Below are 25,614 nucleotides of genomic sequence, written 5' to 3'. Positions count from 1 at the left end.
CCATCCTCATCAGGTTGAAGTTACTCAGGGAACCTGGGCTTTTGCTCTTCCTCTTTTCACTTGCAAGCTCCTCTGCAGCCCTCAGAATTTATGCTTTACACTTAATAAACACGGGCACATCAAGAGATTGATTATTATTAATTCAAATACTTTAAGGAGGTACAAAAGAAACAAATATATGGAGAACTTACGGTCACAGGCAAGATGCTCCATCATTTGTTATCAACTTACTTCACTCAGTCCATCTTCAGAACATTTTTTTGTTCTATGACCAATTATTTAAAGTACACTGAATCAGGTGTAGCTCATTTCCTAATTTCAATCTTCGTATGCACGTGACACCAGCCACATACTTAACTATCTGAATATTCTCAGGAATGGAAGCACGAATCTTCCCATCTTCACCACACGAGCAAGGTTATGACTGATTGCAAGATGGGAGCATGGTGCACTCTGATTAAATCCTGCATTTGTAACCGGGTTAAATGTTCTTTGACATATCCTTGTTCTTAACTATCCCTCCCCCAGAAAAGGTGCAGTCTTGGAATGTGGGTTATAAAGTACTGCTAAATAAGTCACAGCAGAAAGAGAGACACATTACACTGAGGTCACCAGTCTTCTCATCGTTCTCACCTTTGCGTGATTCTGCTTTTGAAATGAAGCACACCAATTTATTTTAGGGATCAGTCAAGGCAGATGATTGCTATCTCCAAATACAGGTTTCCTGTTGTCTGTTTATTTTTTTTAAACAACCAGTGTGACTTTGCATTAGAATACATAGTACACCAGCAGCATTTTAAAAAGTATTTCAACATAAGAGGTAGAAGTACCAACCAGCAGTTATAAAGAACAATGAATCTCTTTGCATGCCATAGGATCTATTCAAGTTAGCACATTCTGTAACTTGGTTTTTGTATTCTGTACCGTTGTTCCTGAACAATGGGGACAACAGTTCTATTATTTTTCCCACTGCTTGCAGAAATTTGGTACAGAGAATGAACAAAAGCCATGCAAATACAAGATACAATGTTGTTGATAAATGCACCAGTAAAACACGTCTTTATAATATTTTATCAGCCTTCTCAAGATAAAACAAAGTCCTATCATTGCATCCTTCTGCAATCAGAAAGGCGAAGTTCTTGAGAGTGAAGTGTATTTCCAGAATTACCTCTAAGACAATCCTCTGCAGAACTTACTTACACACCAACTCATGTGTTTTTCAAGTGAAGCACACACATACATACATACCAGAGTCAGACACTATTATTCCCCCAGTCATACTGAAGAGAGGGAGCTAGCTGACAAAAGAGCTGTAAAATCATACAGCCAGATGTCAGTAATATAACCTAAATCAGACCTTTATGTTTTGTTTTTACAATAACCAAAGTGACTGCCTTTAGAATACAGACACATATGGAAGCAGAGTAGCAATATGGATTAATTTATCTGCTAATTTAACATTAATGGATTAACTAGCCACTACTCTCTGCTCGCACAGGGTGCCCCCAAGAACAAGTTCCTGGACATTTAGTATCCTGGGAATCTAATCCTCATACACCGGACAATACAAAAGAACCAGCAGGAAGAGCATTACGTTTTAACAGCTAGACATTTTTAACAGCTAGACTTAATCTGCAGCGAACACTTGCATTTCCTCTCTGATCTGTTTGGCTTATTTAGCTCTAACTAATATTCCCAATTGCCCAGGGTCACTTCCCTTGCCTCTTTTTTGTTCACTATCATCAGCTCCAACGCTGATTAAAAAAGCACCTGCACCTACTGAGTACTCACAACCAATGTAAGGCTGATACAGTCTGCCCACCTGTCTCTCCTAAAACTCCTAATAGTCCTAAAGCCTTCAAAGATTAATCTGTTCAGACTGGGACATCCTACCCCAAGGCTCATTCACTCGTGACTTGACAAATTCACCAGGAAGAAGTAGAAAAGATCATACTGGCAACACATGCCGAGTACAACATTACTTACTATGGCTCAAAGTTAAATGACATTTTTAATTGAACAGTGATTGTTAAAACTTACTTTTTTTATACTTTCATGTCTATGAACTCATTATAAGTGAAATGGCAGGACACGGACATGAAAGATAGGGCAGGAAAAGCACAAATTGTGCCTTGCAACTACTTAACTATAGATCTGGGTGATGCACTATTTAAAGGAAAAAAAGTCCAACCACACGGAATCACAGAATCGCTGGGGGTGGAAGGGACCTCTTGAGACCACCTAGTCCAACTGCCTGCTCAAGCAAGTCTAGCTGAAGCAGGCTGCCCAGGACCATGTCCAGCTGAGTTTTGAGTATCTCCATGGATAGAGACTCCACAACTTCTCCGGGTAACCTGTGCCAGTGTCTGACCACTGTCACAGTAAAAAAAGTATTTTCTTGTGTTCAGATGTAATTTCATGTTTTTCAATTTTTGCTCATTGCCTATTGTCCAACAAACGCAGGTGCTCTATGTGGTGAAAGCCTCTGAGATTTTCCCATTACTTTGAACAGAACAAAGTTTTAATGCCTGAATTCTCAATGACCACCCTTCTTGAAATATAATCCACAGCAGTTCAACCGCACTGTAATCCAAACTGTTACTATTTTAGCCAGATTCAGTAATAGATGGCCAGTTGTTTTATCAGCAGTGAAAAAGAATAACTTTTTTGCAGCCTTGTAAAGTCTGCTGCTGCCTGGAATGGTTATTACTGAACCGAGCTGTGAATGACAGACAGCCAGACTTTACAAGGTTTGGGAGCTGACCCTAACTGTGGCTCACCTAGGTCTCCTTTCAAGCAGTGGTGCTTACATCTCCACTCTGCAGGCTCCTGAAGGTGCAAAAGTGACAAGTCTGGGACAGTCTTAATGTTTTATCTTAAGTCTTAATAATTTCATGTGAAACTTCAGCAATTCCATGGGCTCCAAGAGACAGCTCCAACAGTAACCTCAGCTCATTCAGTAAACTGGCCCAAGTGTGCCCATGACACCAAAAGCAAAAAAGTAAAGACCAGAACTTTTGCCAGAAATGCTGAACACAGTCAGCTGATCGGGTGCCCTTCTCAAACTATGATGCTCACAGACATTTAAATACAAGTACATCTCTGTGTTACTTTAAACATGCATGCCTTTTAAAAGTTACTGACACAACTCTTGCCCAAGATTCCCTTCTTTATCCACGTCTTCGGAACCTGATCAGTACCTTGCAGCTTGCAGATCCAGATTTTGAATCCTTGCATTAAGCATTCTAATGGAAGTCAAAAAACGAGATGAGAAAGACTGTCAAAGAAAGCAAAACAGTTCCCATTATTCTCAACAAGATGTGGACATGCGCTGCAGGAATTCAGGATGGGTCTTTGCAGGAGGAGTACACCAAGAATGTGAATATGTAGAAGTGTTTATGCTCCTGTTTATTCAATTACAGAAACTGTAGGATTCAGCACAGGATCTTGATATAAAACTAAGACTAGTGTTAATTAAGCTTTTTGAGCCTTTTTGCGAGGGCATTTTCTGCAACACACTTTCTATTGCTTTTAATATTGTATAAATGAATCACATCCAAAAGAAGGAACAACTTCTAAAATCCTGAAATTAAAAGGCTTGTAACTTTCTCCTGGAGTGGATGTTATATATCTTCCTTAATGTTCCTGTCCTCTCCATCCTTTCCCAGGAAAGCAGGCACAGATTTTAAGCCAAATTCACCTATAACACTGCTGTGATTCGGATTTAATGCACAATAAAACCCATTACCAACTATCCCAAATGAATAATTTCTTCATGATTATAAATCTTTCAGAGGTTTAGCAAGAGGCAGTGATAATGCCTTCCAGGATTAAGTATGGTTCACTATGCAAACAACATAAATTATGAACGATATCCAAATCTAGCTTGTTAATACTTCAAGAGGTGAAGACGACTTAGATCCATATAACAATTCCTTAGGCTGTTAGAGAAAAAAAAGCTATGTTGTATTTCATATTCTGAAGTATAGAAAAGAAAGATGAAGTGATGTTGCTAGAGTAGCAGAAAAGCATTGGAGCTTGGGAACAGCCTAAAAATGTCCCAGGGTTCATTCTCAGTGCTATCCCACTCTGACATTTCCTGAATTATCTAAATATTTGTGTGAGTGTTACTTCTGAGATTCAGCATGTTCCAAGAAAACAATCCTGGAAACAGATATATTTTCAGCAAAATCACAGGCATTTTGAAGGTGCACACTGATTGATGTACTTGCCTACAAAAATGTAGTGCAGGACACAGTCTGTAAAAGATAGCGGTAGGCTGGATTTTTGTCTCTCATGTCTGGCTTCTGCTACGTAGTTGTTATCACAAGACATTTCAGATAAATATGAAGTAGAGATTATCTCCATAAATCAGTAAGGGCTTTTGGTAGAGAGAAAGATATTATGCACAACTCCTTTTGCGCTGTAGTTTGAGGTATCCAGCTGTATGCAGACCTAGGTTACGTACGACAAGGACACATTGCTGTTATTCTCCTCCCACGTCCCACCTCCCTTCTACTGCTCCCCTGTTACTCCCTGAGTGTTTTGCTACATGACAATGCCTCCTCTTTGCACAAGGGCTAGATCTTCCCAACTGAGTCACCAGAAATTCATGCGCAAGTAGGTCATGGGGAACAGACTGGAGCCACCTGAAGCCAAGAGATAGCAATGGGAGAGAATTACATTAACCCCCGTGGCCAACAGTGAGGAAAATGAACCCCAGCTGTCCCCTGGTGTGCTCTCCATTTCAGGAATGTCCCTCACCTGTGTCAGCTCTCACGCTGACTACCATGAGGTGTTTGACAGCTTTCCACTAAAAAAGTGTGAGATATTTGGCAGGAGGAACTTAGAAGTACTCTGTAAATCAGACCCGGTTCCTGCTCTGAGAGTTTTGACGGATCTCAGGAGTGATATGCTTGAAGTCTAGAGACGAGTTTTCCAGTCTTAGAGATCAATCAATGCAGAGGTACCGACAGCTACAGAACGGCCCACTTACTTACAAGAATACCTAAATACCTAAACTAAGTCTGTTCAAAGACTTGAAATAATACCATCAACTAAAATGAAGATGACTTCTGACTATTACTGCAAAAGGCTAATAACTTGATATTATAGGTCAATTTAAGTGTGATAATCGAAAACAATGAAGTAATTTATTGAAACAAGTGCATAACTCTCTTCCATGTATACAGGACTTTTCAGTAGAAAAAAAACTTTCAAAATTCTTTATCCACATTTTGCTAAGCTACATCCATATTCACATTCAAAATGGTTGTGGTAGCCATGGCTGCAGATTTCACTGTCATATACCATATTCACTGCACTCTGCCTGCATTAGATTCCTTGCTTTTAATGGAACAGAAAACAAACCTTGAAAAAATATTATCTGTCATCCATTATGCAGAGCAATGGGAGACTGGGAACACTCAAGTAACATGGTGCTATGAAATGAGCTGAAGAACTCGCAGGGATAGTGGTAAGTCAGATTTAATCAGGCCTTTCAATGACCAAGCCAGTGAAGAGTTTTTGCAACAGATTCTCTACTGTTTCTGGATTAAACATGGTGCTGGTATATCTGAGCTGCCTCCTCCTGAAAGTATCTAAATTGCTTCCAGAGGTAAAATGACTCCGGAAACAGTATAGCCAGGAGGTACCTGAGCTCATAAACAATGTCAGTTCTGCAGCTGGCTCTGTACAGGGTCAAAACCCTCTCTGTCTCCATGATTAATTAAATAACAGCACAAATATCCTGACCGTTTGTAATCAAGAGCTGCCTGCACATGAATCACAAAAATATTTTGTATCTACTCATTAAAGTTACAGCAGCCAACGACACACCAGAATATTTAGTCTTGGATGTGCGACAAGCAGGTGCTGATTTAGCTGGTGCTCTGAGGTGGCCCATTAGCCTGAGGCAATGGGAGACATGCTCTTGATTCAGCCAATGCAGTATGGATCTACATCTGCCTAACTCCCACACGTAGGCTGCCCATTATCTTGCCTTGGTTTGACATCTTGTATCCCCACAGCTATCACAGCCTGGCAGCGTAAACTTTAGGCAGGATCCAACAATAAATCTAACAACATCAGAAGACTATAATCCTTTGCTTTGATAGTAAGAGTCATTTATCTTTGGCCAGTGAAATATGTGTGCAATTACCAGGAAATAGGATAAAATCCATTTCAGTTGTTATTTGACATCACCATCGAGTCTCATAAAAGAAACTGAAGACGTCAATTAATTATATTTCCATGAAAAATCTAATACCGATAGTGTTTTCAAACCTTGCAGGTGGCTCCACAGAAAGAACCCAACCCTTTTTTTTATTTACTATCAGCATTAGTGGTATCACAGGCAGCACAACACCATGTATGTAGACACCTGTAGGTGTACCAGTCAATTAGAAAGTGTAATGAAAGAAACGAAAGGAACTATACTATACTCACCGGGCTTTACAAGGCTTGTCTTTGTCTCCTTCTTGTATCGAGCCAGCTGTGGGTTCCCTTCGCTCATTGTCCCTGGACTGAATTTCTTCCTGGAGAAGTCTCCATCGCTACCAGTGCAAAAACTGATTGGACTGTTTCCAGCATCAGAAGGAGTCTTAACTGGAGATACTGACTGGCTACTAGGACAGCCAGTGTCATCTGAAGAGAAAAGGGAAAACATCAAAATTTCTAACTAATAAGTACATGAACGTTAGAAGAATTAAAAAAAAAAAGGTGTTTGGACTACAACTGTTTACAGTCACTTACCTGATATGCATAACCTTGGCTCTGAAACCTGGTGAGAAGCTATTAGTTTCTCTCATTTTGTGAAGAAGTCTTGAATACCTTATGGCAGACTAAAACGGCAAGTGCTTGTTTCACTAAGTCTGACAAAATACAAAATCAGGGGCTACATAATGAAGACTCAGATCTAAGATGAATTCTTTTGACTTAGCTAGGTTAGGGAACATTACAGCATGAAGACATGCACATAAGACACAAGAACGGCTTCTGTAGCGCACACTGGATGAAAAGCAAGCATGGGCCACACGCTCTCCTTCAAGATATGTTCCTACCTGAGCAACAAGAGAACGACCTACAGCCCATATGCACAAAGTCAGGATTTTCATTTAACTGGAATTAATAAAGGTTTCTCAAAATTGTTTTTCCTTTTAAAGCAACCGTGATCACAGAGCTCTTCCATTCTTGACAAGTGGCTGTGAGGTACCTGGTTCTGAAGAGGGTACGTTATACACAGACTGCTTTTGTTTAAAGCCGGACTCCTCTGAGGGCACACCCAGCGCTTCATGGCATCAGCAGCCACCTTGGGAATAGACCCCTGTTCCTGACCTCAAGGAATACAAACACTCCAGCTCTTAACAATTAAATGCAAAGTAAGAAGTCTGAGTCCAGGTGAAATCCACATATCAAACACCCCCTTCATCTAATCATATCTCCTGTAATCTTGAGTAATCACAGCTCCCCTAAAAGTCGTGGTGCTTTTAGAGATACACAACAAAAACAAACAGGCTACTCTGACACTGGGACGCCTTGAATATTTACTTTCCTGGAGAAATATAATTGTTCGTTCTTTGCCAGGACAAAATGAAAGCTGCCATCTTAATTATGCAATTGCACTCTGCTCCCGGTGCATTATCTTTACCTAACATGAAACTCAAAGAAGTACCTGCAACTGAGCCAAATAATTTGCATGACCATATTGCACTTACCACTTCCACCCTGTTCATAATTCAGGTCAAGCCTGATCTTGCAATGAGCTTTGCATGGGCAGATTGTTTTAAAAGTCAGTATATGGCTGTGCATTTATGAGTCAAAAAGGGCACCCCATAACTATCTAACCCCCTCCCTGCCTGCCTCCCCTCCGCAGGAAAGAGCAGCTTTTGCTATTGTTAACTATTCTTCCCTCCGCACAGTAAAACAACCTCATCCTTTCATGTGAACCAGTTTTCCTTCGTGCCTGGCCAGTTACCCTACCCTCACCTATTTGTTCCAATGTTCTGCTTCTCATTTCTCCGTCTCCTGCCTCCAATGCTGAGTAAGGTACCTATAGGTGCTGACCGTCCAATGCATGCTATATGCATTAGCATGTAACAGCAGCCAGCAGCCTGAGGTGTTGCTGCCCAGGCCTCAGCAAACTGCCAGACATGATGCCAAGCCACGGGGGCAGCCCAGCCTCCTGCCAGAATTAGCTCCCAAGGCACAACGGGCAGTAATGGTGCAAAGCACCTAATCCAGCTTAATCATATTTCATTCCTTCAAATCAGCTCAATTCAGCCTACAAGCATCTCCTTTTGCCATCTTGCTGCTGCCTTCTGCAACTCAGAATTAGTTCCTAGAAAAAGACCGCTAATAAGGTTTTCAGCCCATCCCCACATTCACCCTGACTAAAGCAGGATTGTTGCCCACATGACTTTAGTTTACTTTTTATCCTTTCCATTCCCACCAACATCACAGTATAACTCAACATAGAGAAGGGAGAAGGCGGCAATCCCAGGTCAGTGCCCATTTCCTTCCCCCAAGGGTTCAGAGTCTCTTCTGCAGGCTGAATGAACGCTACCTACAGGGCAGTAGATCAGCACGGCTGAGCGAGCTTCTGAATTGTATTTAAGCAGCTCCTTTAGCTATGTCCAAAGTGTCTTCTCTTTAGAAGCACACAAACATTTACAATCAAATCTATTCAGAAAAAAGTGCAGGTTCATGCAGTTTATTTTTTCTTATGACCTTTCCACTTAGATGTTTCTCTATGTGTCATTATTTTCAAAACTTTGTGTTTAAAAAAAAAAGACAAGAAACTACTTCCTTCATCTCTCCACCAATAAAATCACTGCAATAGCTGGACAGGTTCGGCACACCTCACAGATGTGTTTTGTATGGGAGATTTTGTGTATAAGTAACTCCCAAAGCTATCACAGAATATCTCAAGTTGGAAGGGACCCATAAGGAGCATCGAGTCCTACTCCTGCTCCTTGCAGGACTACCTAAAACTAAACCATATGACTAAGGGCATCATCCAGACGCTCCTTGAACTCTGAGAGGCTTGGTGCCGTGACCACTTCCCTGGGGAGCCTGTTCCAATGACCGACCATCCTCTCAGTGAAGAAATCTATAGGGATGCTACCTGGAAGAACCTCAGAAGCTGATAAAACCTTTAAACAATGAAAGAACTAAACTACAGGGTTAAGAATTAGGGCATTAAAAAAACAAGTATGTAAAACTGACTGCAATAAGGAAATAGAGTAGCTAAAGAAAGCATACAAAAATAGCATATAAAAATAAATACTTTAATTACCACTCCCCCCATCATTGCCTCTGATATCACACTGGTGACACTGTATGATCAGATTATGTCATATCTACATATTCTCGTTTTACCCTTAAGGTCTTCAGCTTTCATTGCAACGGGGCATTTATTAAAAGAACAAATGAACCTGGCACAAAGAACAATAGCTCTTCTCTACTCATACTCTTGTGACCTTTAGACACACCAATAACCAGGTGAGCATTCCCACTCCAGCTGAAGTAAATAAATGATTTATTGTACTCCCTCTCCTCTGATCGTTTGTTATTTTTTATATAATGTATAATTCTACTTCTTCTACCTAGTATTAGCCAGAAATGTGAACAAAATTATAAAGTTTCCAAATCTAGGGCAAGCTGCAGAGAAACATTTTTCTGTGTCAGCTTTTTGCGGTGCCTTTTGAAGAATCAAAATGTTTACTATCACAGAGGGGAACAGCTGCAAAGGCAAGCAGAGCTCTGCTGTACGCTGGGGGATCCACCTCCCAGCCAACCTGCAACTCACTGCTCTGGCACAAGGAAAAGTCCTGGTGAACACTGAGATGCTATCCAGCTGCTCCGTGCAAGCCAAACTGCCTGCACTTATCTTCGTTCTTCCCTGCTAACGAAGCCTTAACAGGCTATTTAATTGTATTTAATGTTGTAGGTGATATCCCCACAGAAGAGCAGCAGACTTCCCTGTGGACCCTGACTGCGCACCAAGCTGATGCCCCCTCTGTCCCGCAGCCAGCCTGACCACCCGCCCCGCTCACTGCCGCGGCGAACACCTCTGCTCCTCAACTGCAAGAGGAAGGATGCAACCGTGCCAGTGTGGGTTCAGTACTTCCCACAGACCTGTAGCCTCTTCCAAAACCCCGCTGACGACTCTGACAGGAGGAGGTGAGGTCCTCCACCTGCCCAGAAATGGGCCAAGGTAAGGAATCTGTCTCCAAACTTGGCAAGGGGGTAACAGGAGCAGACGAGCCCCTGATGGGATTTACCTTCTGCTGAAGACGTGATATGAATGTAGTTTCCAGCAAGGTCAGCTAAGGATTCAGTCCTGTAACTTGGCAAGAGTTTTGCCCCAGTAAGGATTTCAGGTCCAGACTTCTCAGGAATACAGATAGACCTGTGTCCTGGTTTCGGCTAGGACAGAGTTAATTTACCTTCTCAGGCACGCGAGTATCAGGAAGATAGAAGAGAGAAAGCTGGCAAAAACTGCTGTGCAAGTCCATACTTCTGATCTTGCCTGCATTATTTACTTGCACAAGAGGGAAAAACACATAAATTTATAACACACGACTTTCATTGCTTTCTTAGTAATATTCATGGTGTCTTTTTTCACAGAGGCCTCCTAAGAGCATTCTGGGAGTAGACTTTCTCTTTGAACATCAGCTGGATTTCATCACTGAAACTCTACGTCCAACACCTCTCCCAGATCAGACACGCTTGCCAAGTTTCCCAAGCACAGGATAGTGTCTCCTCAAACAAACAATCAGGGAAGTTGCTCAGAGCACTCTGACATTTGCATGCACTGACTAACTTTCAAATAGTACAAGTATAAACAGCAGTGTTAAAGATAATAATACTCTAACAACTGATAAAAATTTTGTTCTCGTAGACTTTAAGGCCATACATTGTGAAGTGATGATTTTCTCTGATTTTCTGGGCACAGAGACTTCAGAAGTTTCACTGGAATATGCCTTAGAACCTTCTTTAGAAAAATACTGCCTTTTCCTAAAGGCTTCAAGAAATACTGAATATACAACCTCCTTATATAATGCATCCAAATAATTAATGATGCTCTCCCTGAGGAACCACTGACTTACTTCTACTTTCACTCCTAGCCACCAGATCTAGCTATGCACTTTTGAGTCTGAACTGTCCACCCTCTACCTGATCCCTATTCCACTGTCCCACTTTCATCTTAAGGTTCCCTTGACCAACGTTTAGGCTGTACATACTCTGCATTTCCACCAAGAAATGTGGATTCCAGAATTAAACATGGGCCTCTAATGAACATTTAAAAGTTCAGTGTACCAAGGCAAAAACAGTTTCCTGATTTTACCTGATGGTTCCCTTTCCGTTCATCCCAGGATCTGTTAGTCTGGGTAGCCACAGCTCTGCCAGGATGGTGCACTGCGAGCTGGCTATTGATGGTGAGGGTACCACCGAGGGTATTTCAGAATTTTTCAGGATAATCTCCCAATCTGCTTGTTTGCTCCACATGTTTTGATCCCCTACTTGTTGCTTTGGTCTTCTTTTCATGACTGGTTTTGTAGCACAGAGGTGTTTTATGCATTAATGAAAGTTGCTGACAGACACCAAAGGGAATATATCACCTAGCTTCCACCTGTAAGGCTCTTTCTGTATTAAATGGAGAGAAAGAGGCTCCTCTGGAGGGTGAGTCAGAACGACAGCCTAATTCAGGCTAAGTCATCCCACTGCTCTGAGTCACTGTCTGGAGGATCCCACCTCTCTCCACTGACTAGCACAATCACTGTTCTGACTTGGGCAGCTGAACCAGTGAGGTGTAAGGCTCACCGCCCAGTCAGAAAACATTGCTAGTAGGAGATTCACAATGTCATTCTGGAACAACTGGGCAACACAGCAAAAGCAGCAGGATGAAACATAATAGTATAAAATGAGTAGTACACATAAAAAGACAGAGGTGGAGCCTATTCACATCCACACCATCAGGCTCCCAACAGGTAGGAGTCTAACTCGTACCTCATCACAATACTGAATGGCCCTCTGGAGACACCCTCACCTGCCCAGCAACGATTTAGGGAGCACAGCTTAAGGTAAGAAGTGTGAATATCCTCCTCAGCTGCTATTTGTACTAAAACATTTCATTTTTACTGCAGCCATTCCAATAGGTGATTTTACATACTCTGTAAGACTAGTCATTTGCTACTAACAATTTGTCACCTGCAAACCTGCAAAATCACACAGACTGTTGAAAAAAATATTTAATAACTTCACTAAAAGTAGAGTCCTAAAAATGCTACTAGTTTTGGTCCTTTTGATCAATTCTAAACTCATTTTACAGCTATTTTTAAGATCTATTGGGGTTGGTATTTAATAAAATTAATCAGAATATCATGTGCTTGTAAGGCAAGTGTCTTACCAGAAGTCAAGCACACTAAAGCAGAGCAGAAGAGCAACCAAAACTATAGCCCTGTCAGGAAAAGAGAGAAGGCCTACTTATACGAAATCCTGCTAAGCAAATTAATTCCACATTTAATCTCTATGTCGCTGCAGACAGAACTTGAATTAACTACGCTCCATTTTGCCTGTGAACAAAGGCAGGCTAGCAGCTCCACCACTCCCTGAGGTCACCTAGAGAGGCGGTGCAAACTCTTGTCCTTGAAGGTTTTCTAGACTCGGACAAAGCCATGGCTGATGTGATGTAGTGCTGGAAACAGTCCTGCTTCAAAAAGGAGGCTGGATGAAATGATCTCTAGAGGTCCCATACAACCTACATGCTTAGGATCATACTTTTCCTTTACATTTTTAGATATTCCACAGCTGGGAACCACCCTGTTTTTCCCAGTCCATCTTTCAAGATGGAACTATTGATTTTAATGTTCTAGTCATAAAATCTAACCCAGTAGTGAAGTAAGTAAAATCAAGACTAAACATCTTCAGCTCCTTTTGACTGTTGCTGAGGTTCCTATCATTAATATACAGGCAACTTTTACACCTGTTCCTCACCAGCCCCTTTGACCTTGCTTCCATCACACCCACAGGCTGACCACTAAGGGTCACTACTGAAAAGCTAGCATGGAAGCTGCTCACTGAATTTGGTAAGAGGTCCTCTCTGCTCACTCACAGCATGGTGACAGGCTCAGATTATGTAGAAGAGGGGAGAGGAAGGTGAAAGAAGCTGGACTGACCTGCTCCTACAGCTTGGGCATCTTTTATGATGCAGTATCTCCCACGAACATGTCCTTAAAGGTACCCGCTCTTGACATCTGACTGTACAATAGCTAAGTTACACTGAAGCAGCAAATTTTAATTGACTTTGGCAGCAAATCTACTAATCTTACTTCTATGTGAACATTTCACTAACAAGCAGGACTGATGTGAGTTCTGGGAAACCATCTAAAAAAGGACTGTATAATTGTGGCTTACTGGCTTTGTCATTACATTTATAGCACCGCTAATGGTATTAGTATTACAGAACAAAAGCATAAAGGCTTACTAGTAAAAATATCAATAAAAATAGTACTGTTACTAGGAGAGCGCTGTGGTCAGGAATAGCACAGCTCCTAGAGTTTTGATATCACATCACAGATAACATTTGGACAAGGGGTTTAAGAAGATAAAGGACTGAAAATCTATTTGAAAATTAAAAAAAAAAAGTTTTAACCAAAGGTGAGGACAGGAAAGTGTCTGAAAAAGAGACAAAGAAGAGTCTTGGCTGTTTGGTAGGGTTTTTTAAGCGCTTTAGTAGACCTCACTAACCTTTTCTGAGGACAATAGCTAGAAGTGGAACCACTGCTGCTACCTCTGGTGGGAGAGCCTTGACTACATCCAGTGTAAGAAATATTACCCATTTAATATTAACATTATGTGAAATATATGTGTATATATAGATAGGCTTCTGTGTGTGTGTTTTTATGTGTTTAGTTCCATTACGCAGCAAAAGAAGAAATTATAAATACGCTATCCAATTTTGAAGGTCCTATTTTTGGAAATAAAAATCTTCAGTAGACCACACAGAAATTTGTACCTGTTCCTCGAATGGTACAACATGTTATACTCCTTTGTTCTCATATAGCTCTGCCTCCATGGCTCACAGCATATGACTGTGACCCTCACAGCTTCAACATCACCTCATAAGGTTGCACTGTTTACCTTCTAATGATGCTTGGAAACCACAATTATTCTATCCATTGTTGTTTTATGCTTTTTTTTTCTTTTAATTGCCACCAAACCCAGACTGGCACTGAGCATCACCAGAGAACTCACTCACTGTATTTGGTGATATATATACGTCAAAACACTGTTCCAAAATTTCAAGGACGTCTATTAACCCTATAAAAATAGGGTTAAAACATGTCATATACAATTTCTTTTAAAATATCAAGAGTCTCTTTTAATACAAAAGAAATCAAAGACTTCTGATTAAAGGTTCATTTCTGCTACAAGTTGTGATGTTCTTCAATATGCATGGCAACATTCAACTCAATAGAAAATTGCATGAAAAGCACTTAAAAACAAAAGTATTAGATTACACGTTAGTGGCAAAGAAAATACACGATATAGCTTAGAATTCAGTCCGTAGCACACAGCAAGCTGCGACAAACAGGGTAGTAGAAAGGATGAGGTACTGACTGTTCTCAGGACACCATCCAAAATGTGCCAGAGAGAACGGGAACTCTTCTACTGACCTCAGGAGGTTCTGGGTTAGGCTTTAAAGGTTCACCGCGCTGACAGATACGTAAAGAGGTGACAACAAACATTCAAAAGGTCAAATATTTTGGCTTCCAGATGTTGTTGTGTGGCACAGGAACAAAAGGATCGTTACGTAGTAAGGGGGAATAAATAGTCAAGCTGAAAGGGAAGCAGGCAAAGGCCAAAAACTGAGGAATGGGCAGGCTTTGCTCTTTAGTACCTAGCCACTTTTCTCATTTCCATGTTTGGAACAGACCTCTGCGCTGCAGAAACAGAACTGGTGGTTAACAATATGAAGCAATAATAAATTATTGCACATAAGCTGGCCCAGCAGGAAATTCTCCAGGGAAGCAGCAGTGAGAAAAGGAAGCATGTCCCCAGTGTCGCCCTTATGCAACGGCCATACGTGCATTTTTGAAAGCAGATTTTGTTTCAACATTTTTGTAAATTAATATCACAGTGATTACTGAACTGCCTTACAGAGTGCTGTAAACAAATGCGCTGGAGAAGACCTCCACTTCAGAAGTTTGAAAAAATGGCAAAAGGACTGTGGAAAAGCATAGCATAAAGGACTGCAGGAAAGAGAAGCTACCTTTCAGTATCACATACTTGAGCACTTCTAAGCATATCTCTTTGATTTAGTAACTCAGACTTAAAAAACAACAAATAATCCAGTAAGGAACTATTTAAACAAAACATTTCTTCTTATAACAAGAAACAAGAAGAATGGGAGAGCTCGCTGTTTCCATAATAATACATACATATATACATACATACATATATACACACACACAAATAATAGGGGTAATTATTTTCGGTAATTTGTACTAAGTCTCTGGCCTTAATCTGTTGGTTTGTTAAAATACTGCAAGTTTGTTTTCCTCTATCTTTTTCTTTTCAGAGATACATATTTAGGCACACACACTCTAATAGTGTAGCCTCCAAAGCTAGCTGGTTTACAATACAACCTACATCAATGCTCTAGCAAAGAAATTATTTACCGGACTGTGAGAATGTACAGCTTTCCGTCCAGTAACACCTGTACAACCCTTTTCTTCTTGTCTGTGACTAGCAATATGGGTCGCACATTCACATGGACTTTAATAAGCCTGCCTAAAGCCTACATGCTTTTTTTGACATGTGCACTGCAAACTCAGCCCCAGCATCCACCAACAGCTGGGCCAATTGGCAAATAACCTCTGAGTTCAAGGGGACCGTGCACAGGAGCAAGTGAGCAGGGAATGGTAACAACGAGATTCCTGTTGCAGCACCTCCACCCCAGGGCTTACAGTGCAGCCATGGTACCTGAGCCTATTTATTGTGCCACGCATGTAAAGAACGAGATCTTTACACCAGAAAAGAACAAGTTATGAAATAAGCGTTGAACCCAGATCTTGAAATTTGAAAGGAAAAGCAAAAAAGAAGCTTCAACTCCTATTTTTGAAAACTTTGGTAGAGTAAGTCACAATCATTCATATACGACACTACTGGTTTTTAATAGCCCATAGTACTATGCAGACTAGTTAAAGAGGTGATTTGCAGGTAAGCCCAAGAAAAGAGGAACTGTTTGCTATGGGCATAAAACAGCTCCTCTGGCTCATAAAGTCTTTTGCTGACACCGATTATTAAATGCACAAGTGCTTCCTGCAAAGCTGCATCTCAGTTAACAAAGCGCCGCTGCATTACCTGCAGAAATTCAGGCAGCTGGCTTCTGAAGAAAGGCTGAAGCTTGGGCATCGTTATAAAGGTAGCATGTAACAACTCTTCTTCATAAGAAGAAATTTAAAAGCTGAGCTATTCAGAGGCAGAAAATAGAAAAAAAGTATATCCCAAACTAACTTCCTTTTAAAATGAAAAGCTAAACAGACTGTTACTGAGTTTAGCTCATCCAGGCTGTCTCTGATCCAATATGCAACTGGCTTGGTATCAAAAGCACATGCACACAAAAACCAAGGATAACGCCTCGCCCTAAGGTTCTTATTTCTTACAAGGCAAACACTGCAACTAGAACTACCACAGGCAGCCTCGCTCTTTCTTGCAGCAGGCACTCAGCCATGCACCCGTGAGCGGATGATTTGTTCGCGATGTTTAAAATGGCGCTCTCCGCCCGACTGACAAGGTAAGCGTCTGCAGCCGCTTCAGAGCCAAGCGCAACTTAGGAGGAAAACCCGCATGACACGGGCAAATGCTCGGTAGCGGCCGAGCCAGACGAAGCTGCTGGGAGAGTGTTTTTTCATCGTTTGACATCATACGAGTTCTGTGGCCGACATCCAAGCCGAAGGAGGGCAGCGGCTGAAGGAAGCGAAGTGCTCCCGTATCAAATGACAAACAGGACCCCAGATGCGCTAAGATTTTAAGGAAGGATTGCGCACGGTGAATACTGATACAAAGGCTCAGCTTGCTTACACAACATCCAGAGGGCATCCATGTTCACTTGGCAGAAACAAAGAATATTAAAAACACATTTTGTCAGGAATATCACAGATAAGATTAACAGTCTCACCGTGTTTCATATGGACTTACAAAGCAAAACTGACATAAAGTCAATTGCAAATAATTGACCAACACAATCAACTGAGTCTCTGATCCAGTCACACAAGACAAAGAGGGAGCTGATCATGCAAATTTAAAACTTAGCCAAAACTAACAATTTCTTCAAAAGAAACTAAGTGTTAAAACAAAGTGTATCTTGTCTGTTGCCAAGAGGTATTTTTTGCTGTTGCCACTGTGCTCACAGCACTGCCACAGTTCCCAAAGGTTCCCACTACCTAAACCAACATTAACAATACCTGGAAGACCCTGCTGCTCTCATTTAGAGAGAAAGAACTCCAAACCTTCACTTATGCATTGGGACCAATGTAAGCACCCAGGGAAAATGGAAAACCTCAGAAGCTCTAGGGAATCAAGCAGGAAATACATATTTAAATGGACGAGGAAAAAAAAAATCTTTTCTACTGGGGAAAAAGAAATCTACTGATCATAACCACTTGGTGTCAATAATAAAGGAAGAAAGGTAGAGAACAACTTGTCAAGAGAAGGGTAAAGAGGAAAGGAATTATTCCAGGGGTCAGTTCACACTATCTGCTGCTTATCAAGAACCTTTTGGAGTTTTGTCCTGGTTTCTCTGTCCTGGGACAGAGTGAATTTTCTTCTTAGTAGCTGGTACAGTGCTGTGTTTTGGATTTAGTGTGAGAATGATGTTGATAACACGCTGATGTTTTAGTTGTTGCTAAGTAGCGCTTATCTTAAGTTAAGGACTTTTCAGTTTCCCATGCTCTGCCAGCAAGCAGGTGTGCAAGAAGCTGGGAGGGAGCAGAGCCGGGGCAGCTGACCTGAACTAGCCAAAGGGGTATTCCATACCATGGAACGTCCTGCCCAGTATATAAACAGGGGGGAGTTGGCCGGGAGGGGCGGATTGCTGCTCAGGCATCGGTGAGCGGGTGTGAGCAATTGCATTGTGCATCACTTGTCTTTTCTTGGGTGTTACTTCTTTTTTTTTGTTATATTCCTTTTCATTACAATTATTATTATTATATTATTATTATTAGTTAGTAGTGTATTTTATTTTACTTTAGTTATTAAACTGTTCTTATCTCAACCCACGAGTTTTACTTTTTTTTCCTCCTCCCATCCCACTGGGAGGGGGGAGGGGGAAGCGGCTGCGTGGTGCTTAGTTGCTGGCTGGGGTTAAACCATGACAGCCCTTTAATGCTCCAAAGAAGTTACAAAAAAGACATTTATCCAAATGCTCAGGAGCTTTTTCATACTGCCATCATGCTACTGTTCATCATATTATTCATCTGCTCACCTATTCCAAATTTATTACTTGCTAATTTTAAATACACTTTCTGCGCATGCCACTTCTCAGTTAAGATGGTACGTGCCTAGCAAAGCACCAGGAGAGGCAGGTTAGAGGCTGCGGCCCCTCCACTCACCTCTCCACGCAACTCTTCGCCATCCCCTCCCCAGAAAGAGGAACCAGCAGCCACCTGCTGCCACTGGGGAATTTCAATCTAAATTAGACATACTATGATAAAGAAGGATGGTAAGTGGAAGACCAGGAAGAGAATGAAGAAATCAAGTCACTGACTGTTGTCATACCTGCATCACAGTGAAAAATCCATCGAACCTATCAACAACAAAAGCATGTACCGGGATGGAGAACAGTGCCTTGGCTGATCCTTGGCTGCATAAGGTTTGAAGACTCACAGCAGTCAAACTGGGGAGTGCCTACCTGTATGGGTGCTGCAGGCAGCTTGAGAAGCACAAAGCTCTCAGCATGGGGAAAAAAATCAAACTAAATCAACACAGCATTCATGGAAGAATAAAAGATGAATAAAGGAAATAAAATAAGAGCAGTTGTGCTTAAGAGGCAGGTGAAGAGACCAGCATCGCACTCCTGAATATCTCTGCGAAAGGCGCCTTAAAACTGTCAAGCCGTGAGATCAGACACACCCAGAGTAAATACAAAGCTCTGCTGGGACTCAAGACAGCCTAAATAGTGCAGTGGGACAGCAAGGGTATTACTTTGGCAGCTCTGTGTTGAGTAGATCTGAAGAACGCGATACAAACCCAAAAGGTATAGAAAAGAATGTCAGTAACCAGGATGAAAGGCTTGTCAACACACAGGGGAAAAAAAAAAATCAGGATAAAAAGCAGCCATTTGGGAGAGATCATAAAAATAATGTACTTCTAGAAAGCTTCAAAAGATTTTACTTCTTTGTAACAGGCAAACTCAAGCAGGTAAGGTGGAGGGATTCAAAAGGCATGGGAAAAAGACTTCAGCATTCTTACAATACTACGTTGTTTGTTTAACGCTCTGCATTATTCATTAAACAATAACCAAATAGATCATTCCACTGAGCCTGAATTGCAAAATCTATCCATGCTAAGAAGGAAATGGTAGACTCAAACACAGATATTGCTCCTCATCGAGGAAAACTGACTGTTCTTGTACACAGTGTTCAACACGCTGCTTTTCGTTAAAGGAATTAAAAAAAAATAATAATCTGATCCGCTGTAGTGAAGACAAAGATAAATGTAAGTGTTTCTGGCTGTTCTCAGGAAAACTTTTGGTAATTGAAATACTTTATGAATAAACAAAAAGGAAGTTTAGGAACTTGCTGTGATATTAACTATTACAAAAATACTTGTTATAATTCAGATTCTTAGTTAGACAGAGAATGTTATGCTCTCCAAAACACTATTAAAACCAAATTTTTAGTCACCAAAAAATCTTTAAAATTACCACACACATATAGAGCCCAAGGTGTTTATGATGTGACCCTCAATGCTGTTACCCACATGCATAATGACACACATGGTGAAGAGTTTCACTGAATTAAAAGATTACTCACCACTAGTAGGTATCTGAGTCATTCACTGCTAGTTGAGGCACTTAAATTGTGCTACACTCTACACAGGACAAATATTTAACATAAAAAATCTGGTTTCAAGTCGTCCCTGACATAAAGGGATATACTAATTTTGAAGAGCAAATGACACTTTTGTGGTCTACAGCTGGAGAGCAGCAATTTAATTCTGGTGTATCACCCAGCCATTGCCCTCTCTATAGAGAAGACGTCATGCCCAACTCACACTTGGCGACATGCTTGTAAGGCAAAGCCTGACTTCTCAAATAAACAAAACTCAATTCAGTAAGACAGTGAAAGCTTCACCTACGTATTTTGTTCCGATTCATGCGCGGAGATCATCGTCACAAAACCAAAAAGAACTGCAGTATTTGACCCATGTCTGATACCTCTAATATCAACTCCCCTGTTTTACAGACTCTTTGGCTTACGGGATTTTCAGAATGCCTCAAACCCACGCTGCAGTTTTTAAGGCAAATCTTTCTCTTTAAAGCAACTATTCTGCCGCAGTAAAACCGCCAACTTTTTAGCAGTGGATAGCAGAACTTGAAATGGAAACATCTGGTGTCGCTTACAGGCACATATTAAAAGAACAGATACTGGATTTCCCTGGAAAAATCAACGGTTGCCCTTCATCTGCAAAGCGGGATGCTCGTCAGGGCTCGATACGAGCCCGACACACGGATGCTACGTCTGGGGGGTGACAGCGAAGCCTCGGGGATCGGCGTGGTGGGGCCCACCGTGACCCCCAGGGTGAGGACTGAGGTGGGGGGGGGGGGGGGGGCAGTGGGGGTCCGTCTGCGGTACCTGAGCAGAAGCTGTTGCTGCTGACGGTCCTGCCGGAGCCCCCGGAGGAACTGGGCGGGTTGAATTCCCGGCTCTCCTCTTCCGAAAAGGGCGACTCGGAAGCGGGGGATACCTTCTGCTGCGGCCGGAGGACCAGGCGGGGGATGCGGCTACGGGACACCTCCTTCTCCAGCTGCGCCTTCTGCTCCTGCTCGGGAAGGGAAACCCCGGCGTCAGGGACCCCTCGGATGCGCCCATCGTCCAGGCAGGCAAACCCCGGCCCCCCCCCCCCCCCGCCCCGCGGGGCGGGGGGGGGGGGGGCCGGGGTTTGCCTGCCCCTGCCTCTCCTCCGTCCCCGCAGCCATCCCTGCCGTCCCCTTCCCTCCCCGCGCCTCCTCACCTTGCCGCTCTCCCGCAGAGGCCCCATCGCTCCTCAGTCACCGCGCAGCCGGGGACAGGCACCTGGCATGGGCGAGAGGGATGCGGTAAACCGAGATTGCTGCTGCTTGCTCGCTGCTTGCTGCTTGCTGCTGCGGCGCTGGGGGTGACGGAGCCCGGCCCCGCCGCCGCCGCCGCTCCCCGCCCCGACACGTGGTGCCGCCGCCGCCGCCGCCGCCGCCGCGCCCGGGGCCGCTGCTGCCGCCCGCCCGCCCGCCCGCCCCAAGGGCGCCGAGCAGGTGCGGGGACGGGGGTGCATATGTCGTTCCCCCCCCCGCCCGGCTCGGCATCCCCGGGCGGCAGCCGCATCGCCTCGGCACCTCTGTCAGTGGGCTGCCCCGGGGAGGCGGCTCCCTGCCCGCTCCCTGCCTGTGCTGCTGCTGGCCCCTGGTCGCAAAAAAAGGCTGTGAGGAGCGTTCAACGGGCTGGGATCTGGGCAGCCTGAGCGCCGGCTGTGTGTGCAGTTTTATAGATTTCACGCTGAGGCGCCAAACCAGATACGTAACAGAGGGCAGATGTTACCAGCACAAGTATGGTGGATGTGTAGCTATATAAATTGCAAAATGCGTCAGATGTTCTCTGCTCCTTATTATTCAGTGACAGCTTTTTATGGTAGAGACGTAAAAACTTACTTGATTCTCAGACAATACGTTGCATAGTATATTTAATTATTGTATTGTCTCTCTTACCTTTCATTGCAATAACTGTTGTTGACCCTCCTATTGATTAATGCACATGTGTTAACCTTGTTCATCTGCTCCCCAGAGCAGGTCTACTTAAAAGACATGCATTTATTAGCAGGACCACGGTCTGGGCTGTATGCATATCCACACAATGGGTGAAAAGGACTTCTTTTCCACAAAAAGGATGATGAAATTCTCGATACGAAGCTCATTTGAGGTTCCACATAAATGTCTGCTTGTAGGACTTAATGAGAAAGTACAGAAACTGTACTTTCAGCAATAGTATTTTTGGGCAAAGATTTCCTTTGCATGTATGCTTCCTACAAAGGGCCTCAGCTCCTGTTGGGAACTTCTGTTTGCTATTAGAGTGTAAATATTAAATACTGTCTCAAAAATAATTAAAAGCAAATGTGTCTTTTATGTGCAGTGCAGAGAACATACCATCAGTAATAGGAAAGGTGATGCTTTCATCTAGTCTTCGAAGAGGAAAGAGGACACTGGTGACTACTGACACACACTGATTGTTGCATCTACAAAGAGTTATAATTACTAATTTATTAACCCAGCATCAGGATTAGATCCATTACTTATGTAGAGCTCCAAGCTATGCTCTGCCAGAAAGATGATACCATCCTCCCCTGGCAGTGTCAAGACATCTATAATTCAGAGAAGTGAGATAGTTACAGCTGAAAAAAATGCTTAAAATTCCTGTATTAAGAATTCTGTGTGCTTATAAGATATCTTCTAAGCACTGGATTATACCTTCCTGAGGCACAAAAGAGCAGGAAGAATCCTTTCCTGACTGCTCCAAGACTGTTTCCATGGAAAACAGAAAATTGTGAATCGCATATTTTAATCACACGAATTTGCTCTTCCCTTCAGTAGAGACCAGGGCACCTGAGACTGTGGGCTTCTCCTGCGAGCTGCACATGGCACATGTGCGGTGGAAATTTCCCATGTACATTTACAAAGCTGTTGTACCGGTAGAAAGAGTAAGAAGAAGCTGTGCAGCAGCACTGCCATTGCCATAGTAACTGAGCTCGAGAGTTGATGATGATGATTCAATTGTTGGAGCCTGCTTTATCTTTTTCCATTTCAAGCTCAAATTTTTGCCTTGCTAAGAAACAAGATATGAAAAGTGAAGTCTTCAGGCTGCCTCAGGATTCATAATGGGACGTGATTCCCTTTGATCTCCTCTCCTCTTTGTATAGAGATTTATAGCCTTATCATAAATCATAAAACAATTATTAACTTTCAAGCAAATATTTTTTCCCTTACAGTCCATGTATATCTAATAAATATTGAGGAATTAAGTCAATTTTCAGCTTATTAAAATATTTTTACTGTGCACTAGTTAATCATCAGTACTGGGAGGAACACATACTTGACATGATCATGTGATATCGCTCTTATTCTCTTCTTGATGTCTTTTACAAACCAGCAGTATTGCTGTATTACTTATAAAAATAATTTTCATAACCAGTGCGTAACTCTGACCAAACCTGTATTTGCTGTGGAAAGGAAAAATGTTATACATTCATAAGGGCCTCAGAAAACCTACAGAACACAGTATCTTCTTAGGCTTTTTCTTGCTCCACTCCCTCCTGAAAAATAACAGCTCTCCAGGAAGCCGCAGAGGGCTGCAGATTCAGCAGAAGTGCCTGGACTCCAGGAGCTGCCAGGGAAAGCTGGGCGCTGAGCCAGGCCCTTGGGTTAGACCTTATGCTTTCCTGAAAGGGGAGCAAGGTACGTGAAGCAATTTTTATTCCGGGCTTTGCTACTAAGATCTTCACTGAGCTGGAGTGCTCTTCCAGAAAAAGTTGCAAGGGAGAGAGGACGGGGTGAATTACAGCGATCATAGAGTACGTTTTGCTGTCACCTCTGCTCCTGTTCTGCTGCTGCCTCTGAACCTGCTCAGTGGGAGAGGGAATGGGGTTCTAATTTGGCAGAATTTTGCTAGCCAGCAGTTAGCTGTGTCCTTTAGCACAGACACAAGGAACTCAGTGCACTGCTCCTTCCGCATCTGAACTGCTAAGAGAAAAACTTCACCTGATGTTTTTGCAAAGCTTTCTGTGAAATTTTTGTAAGTTTATTTGTTCCATCTGATGTTACATTGTTTCTAGACATCTGCAAATGCTGTTTTCCAGTTTGCTTTCTTGCAGTGTAGTGTTTTTGCTCATGAGCTGTCAGAGTAACAGCAGTAGAGCGGTCCAGTAAAGGTGTCAGCATCCTAATTAAGTATCCAAATACCTCTGTTCAGAATTGGGCACTTCAGAAGAACAAGCAAAAAAAGTACCATACCCAGCAGAGAATTGCTTAGAGCTCAAGCAGTACGTACAAGGGTACCTTTGCACCCTTTAGCACAAGAGGTTTATTCATGCTGCCAGCAAAGACCGAGTGTTAACTGAGACCTTCTCCGTGGTACAGCCTTGTATACTGCCTTTCTGATCCCATGAATTTTCCTTTTTTTCTGTGTAACAGTTCAGCTTCAGCAAGAAGGCTGAACTCCAAACTCACTTTACTTTTGACCCGTCCCTCACAGAGAGGAAGAAAGCAAGACTTCCAGGAAGTCAGAGGCTGTACTCTCCGCAGGTGGCAAAAGGAGGGGAACCTGTACTTTTTGTTTTCTTTTTTTTGGTGTAATAATTAAAAGGCTGAACAATGATTCCTGCCTTATGTGAATTCTCACTAAACAGTCACCTCGTGCACCGTTGCTATTTTTATGCTGTCATCATTTGGTAGTGTTGCATATACTTGCAAAATTTGACTTTGTGGGGAAGTGGCATGCCTCTGCCATCACTTTATCGCCTGGAGGACGCTGATCCAAAACCGGGCTGGCTCGTTGCACAGACCAGGATACTTTCAAGTTTTTATAACACTGAAAGCACTTGTGGACATTTGGGATGAAAACCAAAGAGGCATTTTGTGACCTTATGTTCATTAGGGTTAGGTGGCTTTCTTGCAAAGTTATTCTGAATTGGAGAGTTTTGGAGCCTAAATCTGTCTAAATTCAATTTCAGGTGGCTGAATTTTTTTTTTCTAGGTTTGGCACTGGGCTTTCACAGGTCAACGAAGTGCAGACAATACCTTATACTGCTTCAGGACCATAGGCCAGGTTTTATTTTTGAATCACATCTCCCTCTGAGGTCAAAGGAAATGCTGAATGGGGCAGAGGGCAGAGCTGTCCCCTGTAATCCTGATACGACGTGATTTCATTAACGCAGGCACATAGCTGATAATGCTTCTGTCCATGACCTAGAGAGCATCTGTGCTTTGCCAGCTGAGGCCTATGATGCTTTGACATTTTTTTTCTCACCCAAAACATGAGAATGATGTTGAAATTAGGTTTTCAGAGTTTGGAAATGGGTAAATGTTGGGAAGATTGTGAAAGCACATGAAGCTGGGGAAAATGAAGGAAACACTGCAAATTGTCAATATTAAAAATAATTGACTTGGAGATCTTCTTTAAACATCTACTTTCTAACCAAGTAATTAATATGTAGGTAAGCAAGCACAGTGAAAAGCATTGCCAAGTATAAAGGATTGTTCATTTGCAATCATGTGTATCAGTATATTAGGAGGGATAGGACAGATAGAAACGGTGAAGAAATTAGAACTTGGAGAATCAGAAGATTACAAATGTACATTTA

The 25,614-nt window shown here is 42.4% G+C and overlaps 1 protein-coding gene across 2 annotated transcripts in view; it reads right to left on the bottom strand.

Annotated features, from left to right (window-relative positions):
• The window catches only part of SYBU (syntabulin), a 41,808-nt gene extending 20,538 nt beyond the window's left edge, over positions 1-21,270 (bottom strand). The window contains exons 1-3 of one of the 2 annotated variants that reach the window (XM_050891377.1): positions 21,244-21,270; positions 20,865-21,054; positions 6,448-6,645 (exon numbers count right to left, since the gene is read on the bottom strand). In XM_050891377.1, the coding sequence (XP_050747334.1) occupies positions 6,448-6,645; positions 20,865-21,054; positions 21,244-21,270 (415 nt within the window). The remainder of the gene's footprint in view (positions 1-6,447; positions 6,646-20,864; positions 21,055-21,243) is intronic. The other variant, XM_050891379.1, reaches the window with a different exon arrangement.
• Positions 21,271-25,614: the final 4,344 nt, after the last annotated feature.

This window comes from Gymnogyps californianus, chromosome 2 (genome assembly GCF_018139145.2).
Source record: "Gymnogyps californianus isolate 813 chromosome 2, ASM1813914v2, whole genome shotgun sequence".
In the NCBI taxonomy this organism is placed as follows: domain Eukaryota; kingdom Metazoa; phylum Chordata; class Aves; order Accipitriformes; family Cathartidae; genus Gymnogyps; species Gymnogyps californianus.
Note: the sequence above shows the minus strand (reverse complement) of the source record. Positions and strands in the feature narration are given on the sequence as shown.